The sequence below is a fragment of the Gekko japonicus genome, unplaced genomic scaffold, assembly GCF_001447785.1.
Source record: "Gekko japonicus isolate JY-2015 unplaced genomic scaffold, Gekko_japonicus_V1.1 scaffold181, whole genome shotgun sequence".
Lineage (NCBI taxonomy): Eukaryota > Metazoa > Chordata > Lepidosauria > Squamata > Gekkonidae > Gekko > Gekko japonicus.
Genome location: NW_015171507.1, coordinates 126,079 through 150,508, shown reverse-complemented (window position 1 = coordinate 150,508; position 24,430 = coordinate 126,079). Strand labels below are relative to the sequence as shown.

The 24,430-nt window shown below is 45.7% G+C and overlaps 1 protein-coding gene across 1 annotated transcript in view; it reads left to right on the top strand.

Annotated features, from left to right (window-relative positions):
• The window catches only part of SBNO1 (strawberry notch homolog 1 (Drosophila)), a 47,431-nt gene that overhangs the window by 6,098 nt on the left and 16,903 nt on the right, over positions 1 to 24,430 (top strand). Inside the window, exons 2-24 of the mRNA XM_015419288.1 lie at positions 1,892 to 1,996; positions 3,303 to 3,612; positions 4,673 to 4,773; positions 5,178 to 5,274; positions 5,952 to 6,112; positions 6,266 to 6,399; positions 6,486 to 6,576; positions 8,144 to 8,305; positions 9,327 to 9,462; positions 9,557 to 9,662; positions 10,731 to 10,884; positions 12,210 to 12,392; positions 12,777 to 12,874; positions 15,069 to 15,220; positions 15,655 to 15,852; positions 16,631 to 16,798; positions 16,909 to 17,075; positions 19,484 to 19,615; positions 20,190 to 20,325; positions 21,433 to 21,545; positions 21,633 to 21,704; positions 21,991 to 22,090; positions 23,018 to 23,092. Coding sequence (XP_015274774.1) covers positions 1,892 to 1,996; positions 3,303 to 3,612; positions 4,673 to 4,773; positions 5,178 to 5,274; positions 5,952 to 6,112; positions 6,266 to 6,399; positions 6,486 to 6,576; positions 8,144 to 8,305; positions 9,327 to 9,462; positions 9,557 to 9,662; positions 10,731 to 10,884; positions 12,210 to 12,392; positions 12,777 to 12,874; positions 15,069 to 15,220; positions 15,655 to 15,852; positions 16,631 to 16,798; positions 16,909 to 17,075; positions 19,484 to 19,615; positions 20,190 to 20,325; positions 21,433 to 21,545; positions 21,633 to 21,704; positions 21,991 to 22,090; positions 23,018 to 23,092 — 3,151 coding nt within the window. The remainder of the gene's footprint in view (positions 1 to 1,891; positions 1,997 to 3,302; positions 3,613 to 4,672; positions 4,774 to 5,177; positions 5,275 to 5,951; positions 6,113 to 6,265; positions 6,400 to 6,485; positions 6,577 to 8,143; positions 8,306 to 9,326; positions 9,463 to 9,556; positions 9,663 to 10,730; positions 10,885 to 12,209; positions 12,393 to 12,776; positions 12,875 to 15,068; positions 15,221 to 15,654; positions 15,853 to 16,630; positions 16,799 to 16,908; positions 17,076 to 19,483; positions 19,616 to 20,189; positions 20,326 to 21,432; positions 21,546 to 21,632; positions 21,705 to 21,990; positions 22,091 to 23,017; positions 23,093 to 24,430) is intronic.

Sequence of the window (24,430 nt, the reverse complement as noted above, 5' to 3'; positions counted from 1 at the left end):
GAAATCATAACTTTTGCTAATCTTGTAATGTCAGGTCTCAGTTGAGCCAAAGGAAGTTGGGTGTTTTAATAACTCATTATTGCAAATATATACTGCCACTGGGCACTATCTGGTTCCTCAAAGCTGTATGGCTGGCTACTATGGCTGATCGTGATTTGTTCACATATGACACATCATTTTTGCATCCAGTTCTGGTGGCTTGGCACGCTCTAGCTAATAGCCCCTGCCCTCCTTTTTTGGCTATGTGTTTCTGTTAACTTTAAAGCGAGATTGATGGATTGTATTTTTTATTTATTAAATTAGATTTACTAGGTCTAGCTTCCCTACAAGTAGGGCTCAGGGCGGCTTACAACAGAGTAATACACAAAAATTGTTTAAGAAGAAGAGATTGGATTTATAGCCCGCCTTCACTACCCAAAGGTGTCTCAGAGCAGCTTACAAACTTCCTTTCCCTTCCCCTCCCCACAACAGACACCCTGTGAGGTAGGTGGGGCTGAGAGAGCTCTGACAGAAACTGCTCTTTTTCTAGGACAGCTCTTATCACAACTAGGGCTGCCCTCCTTTTTTGGCTATGTGTTTCTGTTAACTTTAAAGCAAGATTGATGGATTGTATTATTTATTAATTAAATTAGATTTACTAGGTCTAGCTTCCCTACAAGTAGGGCTCAGGGCGGCTTACAACAGAGTAATACACAAAAATTGTTTAAGAAGAAGAGATTGGATTTATAGCCCGCCTTCACTACCCAAAGGTGTCTCAGAGCAGCTTACAAACTTCCTTTCCCTTCCCCTCCCCACAACAGACACCCTGTGAGGTAGGTGGGGCTGAGAGAGCTCTGACAGAAACTGCTCTTTTTCTAGGACAGCTCTTATCACAACTAGGGCTTGCCCAAGGCCATCCAGCCAGGTGCAAGTGGAGGAGTGGGGAATCAAACCCGGGTCTCCCAGATTAGAGTATGCACACTTAACCACGACACCTAACTGGTTCTCTAAGTTTAACTTTAAGTTAAAATCAAAATTAAAACCACCTAAAACGATCAATAGATTAAAAACACTATACATATACTAGATGGCGGGGGAGGAATTTCAGCTCTCCCAGCCTCCCTGGGGGGAGAGGTTACAACGATGGGGAAAGAGATGAGAGGGCCAGATGTCATATTTGCCCTTGTTGCTGCCTCCACCGAAGGCCTCGCTGAACATCTCTGTCTGGCACGCCCTGCGGAAGGGTAATAACTCCTGCAGGGCACGGATGCCTTGTGGCAGAGAGTTCCACCAGGCAGGGACCAGGGCTGAAAGAGCCCCGACCTTGGTTGAGGGCAGCTGGACCTCTCGGTCCGGGGACCACCAGGAGGTTCTTATTTCCTGTGTGCAAAGCTCTTCCGGGGGCGAGTCTGAAGGTATGGTAGGTCCCTGACTGCTATAAGGGCCTTGAAGGCCCGCACCAGAACCTTGAACCTGATCTGGAGCTCCACTGGAAGTCGCTGGTAACTTTTGTGGTGTAAAAATGCAATTCTTTGCCATGTTGCCTTTGTTATTGTTACTGTTCCCTGCAAAATGTAAGAACTCCGTGATATCAAATTGGTGACTTTAGTGGTCGTTGATTTTGGCTAACAGTGACAGCTTGCAGTCTGCACACACTCATTTGCCACCATCCATAATTTGCATCTGGTCGCAGAGTTAGTTATAGTTGTGTTTTTCACTTATTTGACTTGAAGCCCGTTGAAGCACGACTCTCTCTGGATGGGGCCTTCTGGGTATGTTTTCTGGGTAGAAGTTCCATGTACAAAGTATCTTGGCTGGGATACATCTAATATTAAAACACAAGCCTGTTGTATTAATGGAAGCTCCTTTCCAAGCTGCCATAACCCATGTCACTTTGATTCTCTTTGTTTAGTCAGTACCACTTAATGCATTAGAACTGGGTTTGGAGACCGAAGCAGCAGTGGCTGTTAAAGCAGAACCACACACCACGTCTTCTCCGACGGTGTTGAACATCAGGGTAAGTAAGCTGACCCTGGAAGCAGTTCTTTTTTTGAAGTGCTGCAAGACTCCTTTGCTTGTCTTTAGTCCCAATAACGTTCATTAGGTAGTTGAAAATGATAGCTCAAAATAAAAATGCCAGGATTATGTAGGAGAGAAGGATGTACGTGGCAGATTCTTGTAGAAAGTACATAAAACTTTCAAGGCCGTATCAAGTCCCCCCAAAACCAAATGGCTCCATGCATGCAATTGTGCACAGTCGTCAAGTGCATTACCTCTGCATTTTGTACAGCTGCGTGCTTCTTCGCAGTAGCTAATTTTTTCACAGCGATCTCCTTTTCCACCCCAAAAAACCCTACTTAGGGAGATCTTGATAATGAATTAACAACTTGAATGAGGAAGCTCTGAAGGAAGGCTCCCTAAGAGTTTATTTAGCTCTGTAAAATTGACCACAGTCGTTCTTTACCGATGGAACTTCACAAATTTAATATCCTGTCGCGCCGGTACTTAACTCCTAAAAGGCTATCCCATATGTCCTCCAAATATTCACCAAAATGCTGGAAAGGTTGTGACCAGGACGGAAATTTTGCCCACTGTTGGTGGCACTGTGGGGCAATAAAGGAGTTCTGGGAAGTGATTTTGAAATACATCAAACGTATTCTGGATATTGAGGTTTTTAGGGCTATGGCCTCAACATATAGCTCACCATCACCACAAAGATACGTTAGAAACGATGCTATACACGGTGAGACTTTCGATAGCCTCATATTGGAAAGATCCCGCCCCACCCACTATTCAAGTTTGGTTTCGGAAGCTCTGGGATCAATTTATCATGGAGAACATCACTGACAAACACAACAGCAACACTAGAACCCCCTTGGTATCATATTTTAATGCGAAATGGTTCCCAGTAATAGAATTTCTGTCAGCAGAAGAGTTTATATCACCAGCCTGGACAAATTATGTTCAATGGTTATGATCCAAACTTACTTTCGTTTTGTAAGTCAACTGGTTACTTGTTTTATGACATAATACTGGTATACAATTCTGATTTTGTTGTTATATTTTATTAAGTATATTACAAACACTTTGTAGTATTTTACTATTTAGCTCACACCGTTTGTACTTGAAAATGTTAAAACTGTTTGTTCTGTATTTTACTGATTAAAAATGTCAATTAAAAAAAAATTGACCAGAGTTAAATTTGAAAATACTGTAATCATAAATCTCTAAATGTTCAGAAGTAACTCTTGTATACTTAAAAATGTGTTCTGTATGCGCTGTTCTCTTGAAAACAACAAACACTGTTTTTTCTGTTGGTACAGCAACCGCCATCGACCACAACCTTTGTGTTGAATCAGATAAACCAGCTCCCAACTTTGGGGACGACCATAGTAATGACAAAAACCACACCCGTCACCACTAACCGGCAGACGATCACCGTAGCGAAAATTATACAAACCGGCACCACTACCCGCCCCTCAGTCGCGGCGCCAGCAGTACGGAACGCCCTGACGGCTGCAGCCTCCAAGGACCAGATCCAACTGAAAGACCTGCTTAAAAATAATAGTCTTAACGAACTGATGAAGCTGAAGCCACCACCTAACATTGCTCAGCCGGTGGCAACAGCTGCAAGTAAGAGCCCGGGGAGTCTGGTAGGGAGGGGCTGTTCAGTTTCTTGGGGTGGGGTGAAAGGTTATACAGAATAGCATCTGCATAAATTATGTATCCAATGTGTTTATGCTAGATGGTGGGGGGCCGGCCGGCCATTTAAATTTGCAGAGCGCATGAACCTTGAGAATAGTGTTATCAACACCAATTTGATAGGTTGCAGTCAATTGCAGAGTTTAGCGTGTGCGGGGGAAATTGTTATATGTGAACGTTAATAGCCATCTGCTATCGTGAAATCCGTAATTTTAAATGTTTTCCCAAATAAATTGTCTAGGATGTTTTTTACTTTTCATTTTGTTAGTGTTATAAATACCCATTAGCTATTGTTTTTCTTAGGCAGTGAAGGGCAGGGTCTATGGCGTCAAGGCAGCTGCTCTGACTTATAACACTATGCAAGTGATCTGCTAATTAAAATGGTTTACTTTAATCAGCCCTGGCAGACTTAGTACATTCATACTGTACGCAGTATTTTAACTTTGAGGCCCAGTCCATAGGTGGTAGCCCAAGAATCATGGATTTGACAGGTGTTTAAGGCATTTATTTAATTCCCGTGTACCTTGGCGTACAAGCCGTAGGCATTCAGGTAGCAAGCTCGTCATTAATCTTCAGTACTGTCATTGTGAGGCTGGGGGAGGGAGAGAGCAGTACATACTGTTTTCATCTGCAGACTTTTAAAACAATTGAGACCCCAAATGTTGACTTTCTTACAGAAATAATTGTAGTGTCTCCAAAGGTGGTAAACACCACCAAACCAGGTAAGCTAACCTCTGCTGCTAAAACTGGGCTTATGGCTTCCTGTTCTTAACCCGTGTATAATGAACTCAAAGGTGATCTGTATGTAACTCTGGTGAAGGGTAGTCCACCTTGGTGTACTGGCTAGCAACTCATTTATTTTGGCCGTGACGGAGCTTTGGTATACTTTTGTAAGAGCGGTGAGTCCTCCTGGGCTAGAGGAGAGAAGGTTGAACTGTAAACTCGGGAAGTTTTGATCGGCAAATGTCTTAACCCGGAATCCTTCTTGCAGCTGATCTCAGCAATGGAGCTGTGAAAAAGGAGGCCCCAACTAAAGAAGTGGCAAGAATATGGATAAATGATCTAAAAATGAGAAGTTTTTCTCCTACAATGGTAGGTGCATCTTTCTGCTGCTCTGTGACGGAATGCCAGTTAGTGCTGAAATGGTGTATGCGCACTTTTGTTTCCTGATCTTCCAGTACAAATTGAGGTCTTTTCAGGTGTTCGTTTTTATGAGCGCTTAATGTTTAACCATAGTAACTGGGATGTGCATGACCTTTTCTGCGCACGTTAGTGCCTCTCTAACAGAAGATGCATCCACCTAGTCAGTGACCTTGTGAAGGAGTGTCTTAAGAGAATGGCATATGCAGTGGAATGGAGAATGTTTAAAAGAAGTTCTTTCGTTGTTATTTTGGCTCATGCAAGATGCAGTACTTAATAATAACTGGTATTTAGCATGATAAACTCCTGCACTAAATCAATATATATGATTTAACAAATACTGATATGTGCTGCAGAAAGTGCCAGTAGCAAAAGAAGAGGATGAACCAGAAGAGGAAGATGAAGAAGAGATGGGCCATGCAGAGACGTATGCAGAGTACATGCCAATAAAATGTATGTGTTTCTTCTTTTAAAGAAAACAAAACCTTGTAATTATTACACAGGTACAGGCTTGGATCCACTGGAGTGTTTCTACAAACAGAAGGATCCCCCTCGTCTCCCCCCCCAGCATGACTTTTCTTGCCTCTCCCTCCTGCTGTTTCCCAAAATGCTGTGCAGCACTGGGAAGGGGGCGTTGGAGGCTACAAGGGGAGAGGGAGGAAGTCATGATGCTCCATGGGCACGACTTTGGTATATGTGGATTCATTTCAGTGGGCCCAAGCCATAAATCATGACGTTGGTAAAACAAGAATTCTCTATATCCTTCATAAGTGGAGATGGAGGGTGGTGGGTGGATGTGCCTATTCCACACTACCAGTGTGGGTCCCAATTGGTTTTTGCTGTGACCTAAACGTTTCTGTCAGCTCGGAAATTGGTGCTGGAATTGATGTGGTTCTTAGAATTTTTAACTCCTGCAGAAGCTGATCAACTTGGCCATTCTTATGTTTCTGTCGGAAGTGAGGCCCGCATGTTTGGAATGTTATGGTTCTTTTAATGGCTTTTCATAACAGACGGTAATCAAGTAGGAAGCTGGAACTGTCTAATTATAGTTCTCTTGAGAGCAAAGACTTGCCGTGGGGGACATTGTGCGGAATATTGATGGCACTAACCCTCATCTCTCTCCTAACCAGTAAAAATTGGTCTACGCCATCCGGATCCAGTGGTAGAAACCAGCTCACTCTCCAGTGTTACCCCTCCAGAAGTTTGGTACAAATCCTCAATCCCCGAAGAAAGTATTGATAGTGGCTGGCTGTCGGCATTGCAGCTGGAAGCGATCACCTATGCAGCCCAGGTATGTCGCCATTCAAGGTTTACTTCAATGCCTTATTGAAATGTCAGTAACTAAACCTCTTAGGATGTTTTCAGGTAAATTAGAGAGTGTGGGGGTGTTGGGTGATGTATTCTATGCTGAAGTTGCCCAGTACTACGTAATTTTCTTTTACAGCAACATGAAACATTCCTACCCAATGGAGACAGGGCTGGCTTCTTGATAGGGGATGGTGCAGGAGGAGGGAAAGGAAGGACCATAGCTGGAATCATCTACGAAAACTACCTTTTGGGTCGAAAGAGATCAGTGTGGTAAGTAGGGAAGCGCCAAATACGATCATCATACGCTTGCAAGCAAAAATCGTTACATTTATCTTAGTCGTGTTGTCACCTTCTAGGTTTAGCGTTTCAAACGACCTGAAATACGATGCAGAAAGAGATTTGCGAGATATCGGAGCAAAAAATATTTTGGTTCATTCACTAAACAAGGTATGGTGGGGTGTTTTTTTTACTATGTTATCGTCAAGGCAAATACAGTAGACAGACCTGTAAGATGTGCGTTCAGTGAATGCCGTGCACCTCAGAGCCTAGAAGAATTAGTCTGACCTTCTTGGAGTTCATTGGGAGTCATGGGTGGTGGTCTACTCCTGAACACTCTCATTGAAATGTGCAGTTCTCAACAAGATAAGGGTTAGTAGCGGCAAGGATGTGGTATTGCAGCAAAATGGAAAGCAAAACAAGCTCCCACGATGGAAAACTGGCTAACAAAAATCTGGGATATCTTTATAATGGAAAAGATCACAGAAAATATAAAACACTCAGACGACACAACACAACAATACTACTCATATGCGAAATGGGAACCATTTATTGAATATGTCACAGCATCTGACATTCAGCCACTTAATCCGATCTACCTTAAACTAATCCATATATAAGAAACACATAACTACCGCCACCACCACATACCAGTCAAATGGGTTCAACAAATACTTGAGAGATACCACACACAAACTTGGAAGCCACAAGGAATCTAATGACAGATTGTAGGATCTAACAATGCATTATGTCAAATTACCCTGTTTGTAAACTGCCCTGCTATCACTTCATTCTTGTATATTCTGTTGAAATACTAATAAAATTATTTTAAAAAAGAAATGTGCAGTTCTCAACAAGGGCACAAACCATTGAGGTCTGTTTTCTGACGTTCTGTAGACTTTGGCATTTTGCTACTTGGATTAATGGCCACTGTTGTATTCACATTTGCCAGATCCATTTGCTAATGTTGCAAAAGTAGTTTAATGTTGATCCTGTAACGACTGTGTGGCCACCAAACATGGAATGTACTACAAATGAGCCAGTGTCGTCAATTCTGGTGGAATGTCCATGTGACGTGACTAGGATTGGGGTAAACTGCAGTGGAAATTGCACTGGCAAAAAAAATTTCTCTCCAAATGGTTGGATATAGCCCTTTGCCAACTTTGGCAATGGTTATGTCATCAACAGTGTTCCTTCTAAGCTGAGTTAGTGTGAGCTAGGTCATAGTTCTTTAGCCTTCGGCTCAGACATTTTTGCCTTCGCTTCAGGAAGGATGGCTCCAGAGAAAACTAATTTATGCAGCAGCCAAATCGCTCGCTCACAACTTTAATGTTAGTAGCTCACAAAGTAGAATTTTTGCTCACAAGACTTCACAGCTTAGAGGAAGCATTGGTCAGCAATCTTTACACAATTCATTGCAAAGGTGATTTATTTGGGGATTTTCTTAAGGGCTCTGGTGGCTGGGGGCTAGTCAGACTCCTTCCCTTGAGAGAGTGTTATTTCAGGAGTGTGGAAACCAAAGGGCGCTGTAGCTATCATTTTCAAGCCAGTTCTCTGCTGTTTCGTATTGGCATGCATATTCCTCTGCAGGTATCCTGGTACAACTCCCTTTTAGTTCAGTGGGAATGTGGCTTTTGGTTTACAAGAAGCTTAGGAACAGTTTGAGTCCACTGCCTGTTAACCTGTGCCAATTAACCAGGATGTCTTTTGCACTAATTTACTCCTGTTTTTGTTTCAGTTCAAATATGGAAAAATTTCTTCCAAACATAACGGAAGTGTAAAGAAAGGTGTCATATTTGCGACGTACTCGTCTCTTATTGGAGAAAGTCAGTCTGGTGGCAAATATAAAACTAGACTTAAGCAGCTTCTTCACTGGTGTGGCGATGACTTCGATGGAGTTGTATCTTTTCATTGGCCTTGTCTTATTTATTTTGCTGTCAAATCGTAATCAACTTATGACAACCCTGAAAGGGCTTTCAAGTCAGAGGTGGTTTGCCATTGCCTGCCTCTGCGGCATGACTCTGGGTTTTTTTTGGTGGTCTTCCATCCAAATATTTACCAGGGCTGACCCTGCTTAGGGTCCAAGATCTGACAAAATAGGGTTCGCCTGGGCTATCCAGATCAGGTTTCATTGGCCTAGCTTGGTGCCATAACGAACACTTCCCTCCTTGAAAAGTGTATGCTTTGTTAAAATAGCTGCCAAACCTCACTGAGAAGTGTTCAAGCTTTGCTAATTTTAAATGAGACAAGACCTTCTTTGACTTTTGCCGCTGTGTTAATTGTATAATGTCATTTTGCTTGGAAGCCTTAAGTGGAAATAGTGGTAGGGGTCATTTCCTGCAGGAGCACACAGGAGCGGAGCTCTGGCAGTAAAGAGCCCAGGGGGCAGGCACATGCAACAAGCCCCACCCCCTGCTCCTAGCTGCCCTCAGTCAGAGCAAGAAGCAGCCACATATGTTGCAGAGCCCCTCGGTCCAAAACAGTCCAGTGGCACCTTTAAGACCAAGTTTTATTCAGGTACAAGCTCTCCCTCCTCTGCGAGGACAGATCTGCACATTCCCCACCACCCCATAGCTAGCAATCCAAAACAGTCCAGTGGAGCCTGAGCGGTGGGTATTGCGTTCTGACACACTTCCAGTGATGTCAGGGGGTGTGGCATATGCAAATGTGTTATGCTAATGAGTTCATGCATCTCTTTCTATGAAATGACCCCTGAATAGTGGTATATAGACGCACGAAGTGGACAAGGCCGAGGCTTGTCAGAATCTTGGACAGGCACCCCTCGACAATATAGTGCTTCCAAACGCAGCAGAACTGCTTATATTCAGGTAGGATAATTACCAGACATAAACAAGTCCATGTAACAACCTAGAAACACCAATGTAAAGACGGGAGGGTCTGTTCCTTAACCGTATATCCAGATTGTATTTGATGAATGTCACAAAGCTAAGAATCTGTGTCCCGTTGGCTCTTCTAAACCAACGAAGACCGGCCTGGCTGTTCTGGAGCTGCAGAATAAACTTCCAAAGGCCAGAGTTGTTTACGCTAGCGCCACAGGTACGCAGTGCCACATGCTTATGCCAAGCTTGTTTAGCCTTTGTTTTGTTTTTTTGCTGGTACTTGTGCTCACTGTGAACGTTCGCTTTTTCAGGTGCTTCTGAGCCTCGTAATATGGCGTACATGAACCGCCTTGGGATATGGGGTGAAGGAACCCCATTTCGGGAGTTCAGCGACTTTATTCAGGCTGTTGAAAGAAGGTGAGTTCTTGAATCCGCCTAAAGATGTAAAATTTCGGAAATTTTGAAGCTTGGATAAAAAACCTGGGTTTTTTTTCTGGGAGAAAACGGAAATTTTTGGGAAAATTGGAAAAAAATGCTACATTAGCACTTTTTTCTTTTCCAGATTGAAAGTCATTCTGTTACTTTAGGAACATAAAATATGACTATGGACATTTTTACTTGGCATGAAATTATCACAACTTGCATATTAAAAATATAGTGTATCCAAACAATTATTACAAACAGAATACCCACCCACATGCAAAAACAAAACTGAAACCTTTTTCTTTCCTTGTGACAATAGCACCTCCTAAAGGAAGAAATGCATCTTGTTCTTGCATTGGAGAGTTCAGTTTGTAACCTAGGACTTGCTTGTCCTCAGTGCACAGAAATTAGATCAACCTGATACCATACATATACGTATTTAGAAATGATTTGGAAAATATTTGCACACCTTGTCTTAAAATATTTTATTCATCATGTTAAAATAAAATGTTCCATAATCAATTTTCTTTTTTTCAATTTTTCCATTTGGAAAAAAACAAAAAAGGCTTCAGGGAAAAAACGGTTTCCCCCCAAATTTTTCCGGGTTTTTCCCTGGCCTTCACATCTCTAAATCTGCCCGTCAGTTCTAGTTGCATAAGGCAAGGTGGGTACATAGAGCATGTGCTTCACATGCAGGTGATGCCAGGTTCAGTCCTTGGCAACTTTGGAAAACGGGATGATGGGCAGCAAACTTGGGAGGGCTGCCTGAGGCCTCGGAGCAGCTGGGCTTGGGCAAGGTGGACCCGTTGTCTGGCACAGAATACACCCGCTTCTCTGAATCTGCCACTGACTTCTGAAAAGATCCCCTCTCCGGCATTTCAAAAGCGAGGTGCTTTAAATTTGACCTTATTGCTGCGTTGTTTCAAAAGCCATGCATAAATTACCTGCAAGGCCTCCAGGCTTACGTGAAGTGTTCCTGATGTGCCAAGAACTGCTTGTATTAGAACATCCTTTATGGTTAATAAAAAAAATTACCTTTATTTATCCTCTTTCCATCTTCAGAGGTGTGGGTGCCATGGAAATTGTTGCTATGGATATGAAGCTGAGAGGAATGTACATAGCAAGACAGCTGAGCTTTTCAGGTGTGACCTTCAAGATCGATGAAGTACAGCTTTCCCCGCACTACGTTAAAATGTATAACAAATCTGTGAAACTGGTAAGTGTTTTGTAAATGCGTGGCTTTTCACGTGGCGAGGCGCGGGCTGGGGCATTTTAGCTCAGTAGTGCCTAAGGTATAATTTGCATGCGTAAAGTTTTCTTGCTTGCTGGTCATGCAGATAAATGGCTGTTTTCCCTGTAAAACTCGTTTTCGTGTTCTTAGATCAAGATGGGTAGCCCTATTAGTTCGTCTGCACCAGCAGAAAAGAGCAAAAGTCCAGGAGCGCCTTAAAGACTAACGAAATTTGTGGCCAGGGGTAGTGAGCAGTGACTCACGAAAGCTCATACCCTGCCACAAATTTTGTTCGTCTTTACGGTGCTCCTGGACTCTTGCTGTTTTCATGCCATCTAAAATATTTATACCTAGCCTTTTAATGGGGTGTTCTCAAGGCAGTGTCCAGCAATGAAAATAATCAGTACACCAATAACCAGGAAAATAACAATACCATTATAGTTACAGTAAAAAATCAGTTAATAACAGCAGCAGAGTCTTAAAGGACATAGGGAATAAGCAGCATAAGACGAGAATAAGCCAAGCAAACCAAAAACATGACCAAAAATGGACAACAATGGCCCCTGCCACACGGGGGGGGGGGGACGGGGGACGGGCAAAGTGCGGGTTTTTAAAGCCGCACCAAAAGAGACATGCATTGGCGGGATCACATAGATCCCCTGAGCCGCCGCGCATTTCCTCCCTGGCACAATCTGATGCCGGGGGGAAGCCACTGAAAGGGGAGCACGGCAGCCGAACTGCGCATGTGTGCACATGCGCAGTTCGGCCAGCAGTCTGGAGTGCTCCAGACAGTGGGCACGCCGGCGATCCCACGGCCGCGCTTGATGCGGCGTTCCCAGTAAGTCCTCCTCTGCGGGTGGTTCTTTTTTTTCTGCGGGTTTTCAGCCTGAAGGGCCGGATCGGTGACGGGTGCGCGCCACTTCCCAGATGTTGCGGTGAGATTGTGCCCGTTTGCTGCGCCCCCGATCCATCCCTCTCCCGGGCCAAAACCTTCCGTGTGACCAGGGCCAATTTTACTTTACAGTCCATGACCAGCATACACAAAGGTTTACATGAAATCAAATGATCAGATTTCACAACTTTAAAAATTTCACTCAAGCTACTGTATGCATGACCAAAAATGTAAATTAGAACACAGCTTGGAGGAATTTTTAATTGGAGTGCTTTTGGGGCAGGTTGCAAATCAGTTACTACGAAGTAGTGACCAGTACCGTGTCCACTCCTAGCAGTGGTAGTAATGTTGCTTCATGTGAGTTAATCTCATTTAGTCACGATCTGAAAGCTGACAGAGAACTGTTTGTTGCTCCCAGTGGGTTAGTGCCAGAGAGAAATTCCAGCAAGCCGCCGACCTCATCGACGCTGAACAACGAATGAAGAAATCGATGTGGGGCCAGTTTTGGTCAGCCCATCAGAGATTTTTCAAATACCTCTGCATAGCATCAAAAGTTAAAAGGGTGGTGCAGCTGGCAAGGGAAGAGATAAAGAACGGCAAGGTAAGTCTCCACTCAAAAGCACCTCGTTCTTCAAATCGCCTCTGGGGAAAAACACATGAGGGTGGAAATAAATACTCCCTCTGAGCTCTGGAGTCTTGTGAGCAAATTCTACTTTGTGAGTGACTTGGCGGTAAAGTTGTGAGCGAGCAAATTAAGCTGTTGCATAAATTAGTGTGCCCTGGAGCCATCCTTCCTGAGCTAAGACAAAAAATGTGTGAGCCGGCGGCTAAAAAACTGTGAGCTAGCTCACACTAACTCAGCTTAGAGGGAACACTGGTGGAAATGACCTTCAGGTGTGGGAGAAACTTTTGAACGAATGATTTGGAAAGTTACATGAGCTCACCCACATTCACACCAATAGCGTGTATCCATTTCTCTCTCCAGTGTGTTGTTATTGGGCTGCAGTCCACGGGGGAAGCAAGAACACTGGAAGCCTTGGAGGAAGGTGGCGGTGAACTGAATGACTTCGTGTCCACAGCAAAGTAAGACCACTCTGACGTTGCCCAAGTTGTGGGGTAGCACTTGCTGATAGCAATGTATGGTTCAGTTAAAAAAACAAAAAAAGAGACAGGTCCCGCTAACGTGACTTCTGATCTAACAATAGCCAAAGAGCATGCTAGGAAGCAGATGGAGCTAATGAATTGGATCCTATGAACCGTTTACCCTTAGAGTTTCCCCTTGCACGAGGTCCTTGGACAAGCACTGAGGGGATGCTCCTTGCAGTGTGGGAAAGCCATTAGTGGAAATATTGCCTGCACCTCTGCTTGCAGCAAAAAGAAAGGGAGGAAGATTTCCTGAATTTATACTGCTTTGTCTGTCTGGAGTGCTGCAATTCTGTAGGGTGGCTACAAGAGACCCAGTTTGGTGTAGTGGTTAAGTGTGCAGATTCTAATCTGGGAGAGCTGGGTTTGATTCCCCAGTCCTCCACTTGCACCCGCTGGGTGACCTTGGGCAAGCCGTAGCTCTGATAAGAGCTGTTCTTGAAAAAGAGCAGTTTCTGACAGAGCGCTCTCAGCCCCGCCTGCCTCACAGGGTGTCTGTTGTGGGGAGGGGAAGGGAAAGGAGTTTGTAAGCCCCTCTGGGACTCCGAGTGAAGGGCGGGATATAAATCCAATTTCTTCTTCTTCTTCTCTTCTCTTTAATGTCATTATACCGTAGGTTAATCCATTCCTCCATCCTGGAACTACTAAGATGATACATTATAAACAGTTACTAATTAGGTCCCCGCCCCCCCCCCCCCCCCGTGCATTACCCAAGACTGGGACATTTTAGGGACACATTCCCAGGGGAAGAGGGTTTTCTGTGGCCTTCTCTCCCCCCTCCCCTTGTCCAACATAAACAGGAAATAATATATTGCTTATATTGCACATGGTGATATATGTTGCTGGTCTTACCTGGGTTCTGTAGAAGTCCCAAAGAAGAAGCAGAGTTGGTTTCTGAGCTCTTCAACACTAAGCAATTTAGACTTTCGCAGGTCAAAAGCAGTTGTTTGAATTTGGCTTAGAGATCTGGAAGGGAAGGCCAATGCAGGTTCTGAAACATCTTTCACATTTGAACTTCCAAGGACCCTCATCTGTTAGGTACTGGCAAACTTAATACAACAATCCATGCTTCGTAGTTACTTGTAGTTATGGCCTAGTTCAAACATGACCATGTTTTGCTGCTGAGTGAACGAGCCTGAAAGGAACCTGTGGGTCTCCTGCATGATCCCTGCCCCCTTCCCCCATTTCACATGATGAATGAATAAGTTGTTTCCACATTTTATTATTTATTCAATTATTTATTATTATTCAAATTTATATCCCACCCTCCCCAACGGGCTCAGGGAGACTAACAATAAGGGCACAAAGCCATGATAAAACAGTTAAAAGCAGGATAAAACAATACAAAATTACAATAAAGTGCTGGTGCTCTGAAAGTTCATAGTTCCAAGATGGGTTCTGGAAGATGGACCCAGAACAACGAAGCAAGTTCCAGGACGACGCTGCCTTCCAATCTTCGGCCCAGGGCCATCATGCACCCCGATGGGATCCCCGCACTTTGCGGTAGCGGTGCAGTGGTGGTACAGTGGCGGCGGCGGCTCCTACTCGAAAGCCTGGCGGAAGAGCTCCGTCTTGCAGGCCCTGCAGAACTGCACAAGGTCTTGCAGGGCCCGGATCTCCTCCGGGAGCTCATTTCCACCAGGCAGGAGCCACCACCGAGGAGGCCCTGGCCCTGGTCACAGCGAGTTTGACGTCCCTGGGGCCTGGGGTAACCAAGAGATGTTGGGCCCCCGACCGTAGTGCCCTTGGGGAAACATATGGGGAAAGGCAGTCCCTCAGGTATGCCGGACCCTGGCCATAGACGTGATGTGTAAACACATCACAGTTTACTGTTAAATCTGAAGCAGGAAACCTAAATTTTGCCCTTTCCTTGTGAGCAAGATTTTCAGCTCACTGCTGCTAGGAGTTCTGCATTGTAGGGTGATACAGCTACTTCAAGGCTCTCATTCACATTGTGGCACACTGTTAGAAACCAAAGGGTGCCAGTATCTGGAAGTGATTCCGATCCGCTTTCTGAAGCCGTTACTTGACCTGTGGAGTTCTTAAAGGGATGTTTGGGGAAGAGGCCTTGTGGGTGTTTCTCTATCGGCCCTTCATAAAATAACAAGCACTTCTTTTTCTTTCAACGCTGCAGGGGAGTGTTTCAGTCCCTCCTCGAGAAGCATTTCCCAGCTCCTGACAGAAAGAAGCTCTTTAGTTTACTGGGAATAGACTTGTCTGCTCAGAGTAACCACAACTCGCCTAGAGACAGCCCTTGCAAGGAGGACAAAGTAAAGAAACGCAAAGGTAAGAGAGCGGCATTCTGGAATTGTCGGGCTGTCCTGATGTGACCATTTCCTTTTAAAGCGCTTGGAAAGAAACGCTTTGGGAAAGCGAGAGGAATTGACTAACGAGCTGCATTGATCAGTCTTGAAGGCCTGCTGGGATGTAAATTCCACTGAGTTCAACAGGACGTGTGTGCAGGCGAACGGGGATAGGATTGTGGCCTTTGTCCCTTTTCCCTTTCCGCAGTGCACTTACGATCCACATATGCAATAGCTTTGGTCTGCAGACTAAGGAATACAGTATTTCCTCAGTTACATTCTCTAGTGGTCGCCAACTCCCACCATTCGCCAATGCTTAAAAGAGCTACCAAATCATTGCTAATAGTCCATGGTTGTGGGTGGGGATAATCTACAGATGCCGTAAAATCACTGGTTCATTTTCTTTGCCGAAAACAGGTGACGAAATAACCAGAGAGGCCAAGAAAGCCCGTAAAACTGGTGGATTGGCGGGGAGCAGTTCCGACGAAAGCTACAGCGAGTCGGACATCTCGGACAACGAAGAGAGCGATAACGAGAGCTCCAAGTTCTTAAGCTCTGGGGATGACGACGACTTCAATCCATTTAGGGACGAATCTAGTGAGGATGACGAAGATGGTGAGACAACATGGGGGCCCTGATTATAATAATAATAATAATAATGATAATAACTTTCTAATTATTGATCGCTCATCCTGCAGAGCTGCTGGCTCTGAGCGATTTACAGTTACACAAGTTTTCACACGGGACTAAAAATGAATCGTAGGGTAAGGGAGAACAACATATAATTCTTTAAATCGCACACTTTTGCAGCTGACGGGGATTTTGTTCAGCTGTAAGCTTCAGGTGTGTTCCAGTCGGCATTCACTTCGGCTTGGCTTGATGACGTCAGTTCTTCCAGGACTACTTTGAGTCATAGTGCCGCACTGCCCGAATTGGCCCATCACAGGCTTCTTAATGCCGAAGAGGTCTTTCCCCCCCCCAGGCTTACGAGCTTACGAGCTGGACCTTCCGTTTGCCGGCTAACACCTCCCCCACGGGGGTTTAGTGTGCCCACCCTCTCTAAGGAGTGGTACCCATTTTACCTATTCGTCGGAGCTTTCGAACCGCTGGGTGGACAGCGAGCTGGGGACAAGGCTGGTAGCTCACACCAGCGCGGGCTAGAACAGACAGCAGCTCTGTTCAGTTCAGATGTTAACCAGAGGTTAAATCCTCTGTGCCACCGCTCCCTAGGATTTCTAGGATTTCTTTTGCTTTAAGCGTGCCTGTTGATACTGCATGCCACAGTGCCGCTTTCTTAAGCAGTTTTGTGCAAGTTATGACCTGCCTAACAGTGCAGGATTTTCCAGGAAGCCAAATTTTAGCTTACTGCTTCAATATTTTCTTTTGTCTTCAGACCCCTGGTTGATTAGAAAAGAGCACAAGAAAACCAAGGAGAAGAAGAAGAAGAAAAGCATCGACCCAGATTCCATACAGAGTGCCTTACTAGCGTCTGGCCTGGGATCCAAACGACCAAGTTCTCTCTCTTCCACGGCTGTTACCTCAACAACCACTCATACGTCTGGTACGATGAGTGTGGACCTCTTACACGGGATTTTGAAGGTGGAACTGCTCTTTTTATCAGTGGGAAAGGACGCCTTCGGGCTTTTAAGCTAACTTTCTTGTCGTCCCCAGCCAACAGTAACACAAACAGCTACATCACTAGTCAGGACGCCGTCGAAAGAGCCCAGCAGATGAAAAAAGAATTGCTCGACAAACTGGAAAGACTCTCAGAAGATCTTCCTCCGAACACACTGGACGAGCTCATAGATGAATTGGGTGGTCCCGAAAACGTGGCAGAGGTAGGTGCTGAGATGGTCAAGCAGAGGGTGCGTCCTTTTTGCTACTGCAGTCAAGCGTGCCGTGTTCTCCAGGCACTGGTGCAGGACTGACAGCACACTTTGCTTCATAGCTCATCCGTCTTCCTGAGTGTCTAGGCCAGGGGTCCCCAACATTCATTCATGCATGCATTCATTCATTCATTCATTTATACCCCGCCCTCCCTGCAAGGCAGGCTCGTGGGCACCATGATGCCTGCCAGCACCTTTCCTGCTGCCCTTCGAGTGTTTTTAGAAATTTGGCGGAGTCCAGCCAGGCCTTCTGAGTGGCTGCCGGAGATCTGATTGGCCATGCAGACATTTAACAATGTTGCTTTGGCAACAGCTGCCACCACAACACAAGGATCCCCGCTGTGTGTTTGAAGGTAAGCCGTGGCAGCCGTATTGGGGCCGCCTCCACCTCCGGCAGCGGCCGTTTTGTGGCTGCACCCACCCCACTGTTTCAGAATTCCAACGGTGCCCTGTAAGGTTTCAGGTGCCCCAAGCCGCCTTCTCTGGGCGCTGAAAAGCAGCCACTCCAGGAGTCAGGCAGGCAGGCCACCACTCCCTTTTTTATTTTGTGAAAGGCCTCGGCTCTCCGCTCTCAGGGCTCGTTCCGGGGTGCACCTACATTTGCATAAGTGATTCCAGACACGGCTTGGAATATGAATCGAATTTATTAACTTAAGGAGTGTCGCAAAGCCTTAATCACTCCGTCACAGACAAAAAAGTCACAAAGCAAATAAAACTATCGCTACATAAAGTCTGCCTTCTTGAACACTTTAGACCTTACTGCCCTTCAAGCATTGCTGCGTGGCATTCTTTGGTCATTCCTCTTACCCATATGACAGGATACGGGCCCTCTAAGTGCCTAGCTGGTATAGTGTGGCCCCCCACCAAGGTGGGGAAAGGGTAAAAAGTAGCCGTCCTGTGCCCATTAAAAAAATCGTCTTTTCCAGCAGTCAGTGCACTACCCAGCAACTCAGTATCCAGTCGGGACCATCCAGTTAATTAGTGTCGGCGGGGAGAGGGAGGAGGGATAGAGAGACTCTGTGAAACAGCCTTCCAAGGCTGAACCTTCAAGAAACAGAAACTGCTCACAGGTTTTACTGATCATCAGAGGGAGCACTTCTAAATAGGCCAGAATCCCAACAAAGACGGTCCAGTCCCGTTATTAGAACCCGAAGCCTAAATTATCAAGTTCCTGACACACCCTCAGGCTCAGAAAGGTCTGGGGGAACCCCCCCCCCCCCGGGCCTAGGCTGCTGCACAGATATCACTGCTTAGAAGAGGGCTTCTCTGTTGAGGGACCGCTAACCACGGTTTCACGCCTGAAGACAAACAGGATGTGAAAATGCAGCGTATCCGTTACCACTCCCCAATTTTTCTCGATGGCTGAAAATTCAGAAGGGCTGTCAGAGTGCCAGATAAAACGACTTCATCTCAGGCCCGTAGCTGCGGCGGGGCATTTTGGGGCCCTGCCCCCTTAGTTGAAAGCCCCGCCCCCCACAAACAGCCATGCCAGAAACCTTATTTTTGACCATGACCTAAGTGGTCCTGGGCTAGCAGAAAGGAGGATTGTTGGAGATGTGTCCAAGGTGCCCTTCTAAGCTTTCTTGTGGAAGGGAATTCGAAAGGCATTTAAATGCCTTCTGAAGGCAAAATACCCTCTGAGCTGTTTTTCCCCCAGGGACTGACATGCTTGCTGCTCTGCCCCGTGAAAGAAGGGGCTAGAAATGGGCTCAGAGCCCCCCCCCCCTTTAAGGACAGGCATTCAGGTTAATTTGACTGCCCCCCTTAAAAATTTAAATGCCCCCGAACAAAAATGCCTTGGCTACCGGCCTGCTTCATCTGGACCCATCCCTCAGAAAGAGGGTTTGATCATGGTTGCCTTAGGAAGCCCGAGGCCACCGAACGTAAGTGGGGGCCAGCGGTGCAAATAAGCGTTGGTGAGTAGTGACCAACCTGCCTGCTCACTGAGACGGGCGGTGAGGTTGCCCCAATGAGCAGTCGACATGCGAACAGACTTATCTACCCGCCGCTGTTCTATTACAGACGTTGAGGGTTGTAGGGCCGAATCTGTTCCTGAGCAGTCCCAGGAACCAGTGTTCCCTCTAAGCTGTGGAGTCTTGTGAGCAAAAATTCTACTTTGTGAGCTGCTGGCATTAAAACTGTGAGCGAGCGATTTGGCAACCGTATAAATTAGTTTGCTCTGGAGCTGTTCTTCCTGACCTAAGACAAAATTGTGTGAGCCGGAGGCTAGAAAACTCTGAGCTACCTCACACTAACTCATCTTAGAGGGAATACTGCTAGGAACCCACGGTGTTTGTTTCCCATTTCCTGGGAGCCCCGGGGCACTGCGCAGCAAACTAACCCATGCCGTGTTTCCGAAGATGACAGGTCGCAAAGGGAGAGTCGTGAGCAACGATGACGGCAGCATCTCTTACGAGTCACGGTCCGAGCTTGACGTTCCCGTGGAGATCCTGAATATTACAGAGAAGCAGAGGTTCATGGATGGAGATAAGGTAACCACTTCCAGCGCTTTTAAGTAAACGTTCTCATAAAATAGACAAAAATAATTCATTTTGGGGGGAAAGGCATAAAGGGTTCGGTGTGCTTTTTATTAAAAAAAAATACACAAAAACTAGAAGTTGTAGTAGTGTGAAAATGGCTCTCGTCTAGAAACCTCACATGCAAATATCTACAGCTTTGAGAAATACTGGAGGACAAGCAGGAGTGTGTTTCCTCTGGCAAGGTTTATTCTGGTTATTATTGTGTACATCCCACGCCAGAGCCGCTTTGATTCTTCTGATAAACAGTGTGGGCCATATGCAGAATGTTTGCGTTTGCCAGAGGAGTTTGTGGGATACCCAAATCTCTTCAGAAGCTTCATGCCTCAGTCGTGGAGGAAAAGGCAGCTTGTGCGTGCAGTTCTTTTCCTTCCTCGCTTGGCAGGCATCAGGGACCGTGCATAAACACACCTCCGGCTGACCCACAAGCTCCCTCACGAGCTGTGCAGGGCAACTTATGTCGGAGACCCAAGTTTATAGGTGTCGCTAAATGCTCCCTGTGTCTGTCTTCCTTCCCTTGTCTAAAAAGAACATCGCCATCATCTCAGAGGCGGCCAGCTCGGGCATTTCATTACAAGCAGACCGCCGAGCCAAAAACCAGAGGCGAAGAGTGCACATGACCTTGGAGTTGCCGTGGAGTGCGGATAGGGCCATACAGCAATTTGGTGAGCGGTTCAGTCCTCATTTAATTTGGAAGACGGTGCTGTTTAGGGAGGGCATATGCCGGTCTGTTGTATTAGCAGTGGAAGACAGCTTTAACAAAGTGGTCGCAAGTCCTCAGGTGAGAACACAAGAAGAGTCCTGATGGTCCGTCTAGTCTATCAATCCTGTCTTGGTCCAATGCCCAACGACAGGCCTTCCCCGGATGATGCCTCCTCCTGACACGAATGTTCAGAGGTTTACGGCCTCTAAACGTGGAGGTTCCCTTTAGTCACCATGGCTAGTAGCCACCAATAGACCTGTCTTCCAGGGTTCTGTCAAATTCTCTTTTAAAGCTGTCCGTTCCCGTGGCTATCGCTGTCCTCTCTGGCAGCAAATCCCACATTTTATTCACCTCTTGAGGAAAGAAGTCTTTTCTTTTGTCCATCCTGAATCAGTTGCCCATGAACTTCACCAGGTGCCCTTGAGTTCTAGCATCTCGGGGGGAGGGAGAGAGGGAGATTCTGTTCTCTCTGTGTCTGCTTTACTCCTTGCATAATTTTATAAAGACCCTGTCATGTGTCATCGTCGTCCCCGTCCCCTCAATCATTTTCGGCCTTTACTCATAGGGAAGGCGCTCCACCCCCCTAATGATCTTGGTCACCTTCCAGCTCCGCAGAGTCTTTTTTTTGAGATATGGTGACCAGAACTGTACACAGCATTCCCAGTGAGGCTGCCCCATAGAGCTGTAGTTCCAGTTCAGTGCGGTTCTGGAATTGTGCCTGAGATGACAGGTGGAGCGTGCTGTGTGATTCCACGAGTGCCCACTTCCTCAGTCTCCAGCAACAGGTCTGACAAGCTTGAGTACGTCCCTGCATCTCAGCCTGAGTTGCCAGAAGGGACAAACTTGGAATAATTTCATGAAGGAAGTGGTGGGCAACTCAAATGCTGACTTTTAAAACCAATATGAAGTTTTTAAGTGCTTATTTTGTGATGTCGGGAGAAGTGTGACGCATATTTTTTAAAAATATATTCTTTCCTGTCTTCGAAGCTACGTTGTCTGTCCTCCGGGACTCTCAGGAACTGGCAGCGGTGGCTCGAATGACCAAAATAACATTTTTTGCTTAACACAGGTCGAACCCACAGGTCGAACCAAGTGACTGCCCCAGAGTACGTCTTCCTGATTTCCGAGCTAGCAGGAGAGCAAAGGTTTGCATCTATCGTGGCCAAGCGACTGGAAAGCTTGGTAAGAGGATTGTCCCCGTGTACCTTTGTGTTCTTAAAGTACTGGGAACTTGCCCGTCTTAGTCATCAAACTACTGCTTCTTAACAGGGCGCTCTCACTCACGGAGACAGACGAGCCACAGAAACAAGAGATCTCAGCAGGTTCAACTTTGACAACAAGGTGAGCATCTTATTGTCCTTTTGTCCCATCTGCCGCTACTTTCGGGAGAAATTAAGAGTTTGTTACATCATCCCACCTTGCAGAGTTGCATCACTTTGCTTGCTGGTCCCCTCCCCTTTGGGATGTGGGCTCTCGGGCTTTAACTAGTTAAGATATCTCTGCTTGAATTTATATCGGTAGAAGGAGGTCTGGATTTCGGCCCTCTAAGGAAAGAACAATGCTGCTCTGTTGAAATGACTGTGTTTTTCATTTGTTAACCGCTTTCTCCCCTTCCTCTTTAAAACAGTATGGTCGAAATGCCTTGGAAATAGTCATGAAGTCTATCGTAAACTTGGATTCTCCATTGGTGTCTCCACCTCCTGACTACCCAGGAGAATTTTTTAAAGGTATGACTTGTAGCTAATCGCTTAGCTGATATTGACCCAAATGTTACGCTGGCAGTGGCAAAGTTTTTATCTGTGACTTTAGGTGGAATTAAATGAACTGATTTTGCCCATTTTAGGTAATTAATGTGCATTCAGTAAACTATTCTGCAACTTTGTGAAACTCTGAACTGTAAATTATAATGTATGTTATACTCCATTGCATGTATTATATTTCGTATATTTGCTTATGACCTATTGGTCTATGAGCAATAAAATGATTGAACTTAAAGGTATATAAATTCACTTAGCATTACTTAATTGGGAATAATTTTTGATAAGTAACGGGGAGCATAGAATGAACAGAAGTTACTTGGTTGACTCTGGCTTGGTACCGTTGTGGGAACCAGCGGGTAGGTTCCATAGATATTACTATTCAGGCTGGACAGTTAGTTCTCAATTACTTGGTCCAGGAGCTGGGGCTTCGTACTGAACGCCCTTCAGCTGTGGCCTGTGTGGTTTCTTTATTCTTGACTGGGAATTCTGTTTCATCAGCCCTTTTGGTAGTAGATTGAGCTGCCCGATAGAGCTGCTGAATTTTAGAACTCTTGGGCGGGATGCCACCGATCCGATCTGTTCAGTTGATGGCAATGCATTCCCTTGGAAGTGTGGCAGTGAGTGGGAACAAATCTGCAAGATCCAGCCCGTTTCATATTTCGGATTGAGAGGTTTGTTTTATTGTTTGTGGTTTGAGATTGTGGACTCCATGTACACATTGAGTGTAAAGGCAGGATTAAAAAAAACCTGAAAGATGCTAAGCTGGAATTTTGTATAAAATCGCATCCGATCATTAGTAAAACTTAAAAGTTAACAGCTGTTAAAGAGTGTGAGTAAGCTGTAAGAGGAGTGCAAAGCACTTGACACCCTTTATAACTTCTCTGACCCTTCTAGATGTTCGACAAGGATTAATAGGCGTGGGCCTAATCAATGTAGAAGATCGATCCGGGATTCTGACACTCGATAAAGGTATTGTCTTTTAATTGTTAACTTAGAATGTGGTTAGTTGGATGTTTATTTATATTTATTTATAGATTTAATTTATACCCCGCCCTCCCCACAGCGCGGGCTCAGGGCGGCTTACAATCAGGCATAGGCCAGTATCAAATATAAAACATTTTAAAAACCAATTAAAAACTCAACAGGGAAGCTTTGCAAGCCTCCAGGTGTAAGCAGAATAAAGCACAGGGTTAGGTCCAAGCATCCTTTTCTCTAGATATAGGTCCTTTCCTCCTCCAAACACTTTTTTACTGCCTCAGACAAACACAGTCGCCCATCTTGAAGCGACTTGTACAAGTTACGTAAATCAAGATTTTAAATCAAGGCAATTTGTATAATTCTGTAATGATTCCATGTTTTTTTGGGGGGTGTCTTTAAACGTTGAGTTTGACTGCAGAACTGTAAAGAGTGATAGAGGGTGACGAGTGTGATTTGATTGGCTGATGACTGAGAGTGTGGGAGGAGTGGTATCAGGATTCTGTGCGTGTGTTTTATGACAGGGAGTTCTGTGCATGCGTCTTTGGAAAGCGAAGTGTGGAAGAGCTACGAAGAGAGTCTGTGTGACTCTGAAAGTTTTGTGAGAGAGTCTATATGGCAAAGAAAAAACAGGTTGCTTACCTGTAACTGGTGATCTTCGAGTGGTCATCTGTGCATTCACACCCATGGGATCTAGTGCGCACGCGCTGGATCGATCGGTGCTGTAGCAAGCTCTTTTAACGAATTTTCACGCCCAGTCCCTCGGGCATGCGCAGGAACCCCACCACGCATGCCCAGAGGGGTGGGTGCGGACATCCCGCCAGTTCCTTCAAACCGCCACAAATCAACCCCTATTAAAAATGTAGAAGCTGACAGCAGCGGGGAAGGAGGGCAGGTGGTGTGAATGCACAGATGACCACTCGAAGATCACCAGTTACAGGTAGGCAACCTGTTTATCTTCGACGTGGTCTCTGTGCTTCACACCCATGGGAGATTAGCGAGCAGTAGCCTACCTGGAGTAGGGTGCTGGCAGGTCCTTTATTGCGTAGCCGAAGATAGAATGTGACGTCCCATGCTGGTATTGGTGTTCTTACGGACGTCTAGGGCGTAGTGCCTGATGAAGGTGTTAGGTGTGGCCCACGTAGCGGCTTTGCAAATGTCCGTTAGTGGCACTCCATGGAGGAAGGCAGTGGAAGTCGCGACAGCCCTGGTCGAATGAGCCCTGATAGGGCCAGACAATTGCTGTTTGGCGATCAGGTAACGTAGACAGATGAGACCCACAATCCACTTTGACAGGCGCTGAGCCGTGATGCGAGTGCCCAGCCGTGCTGA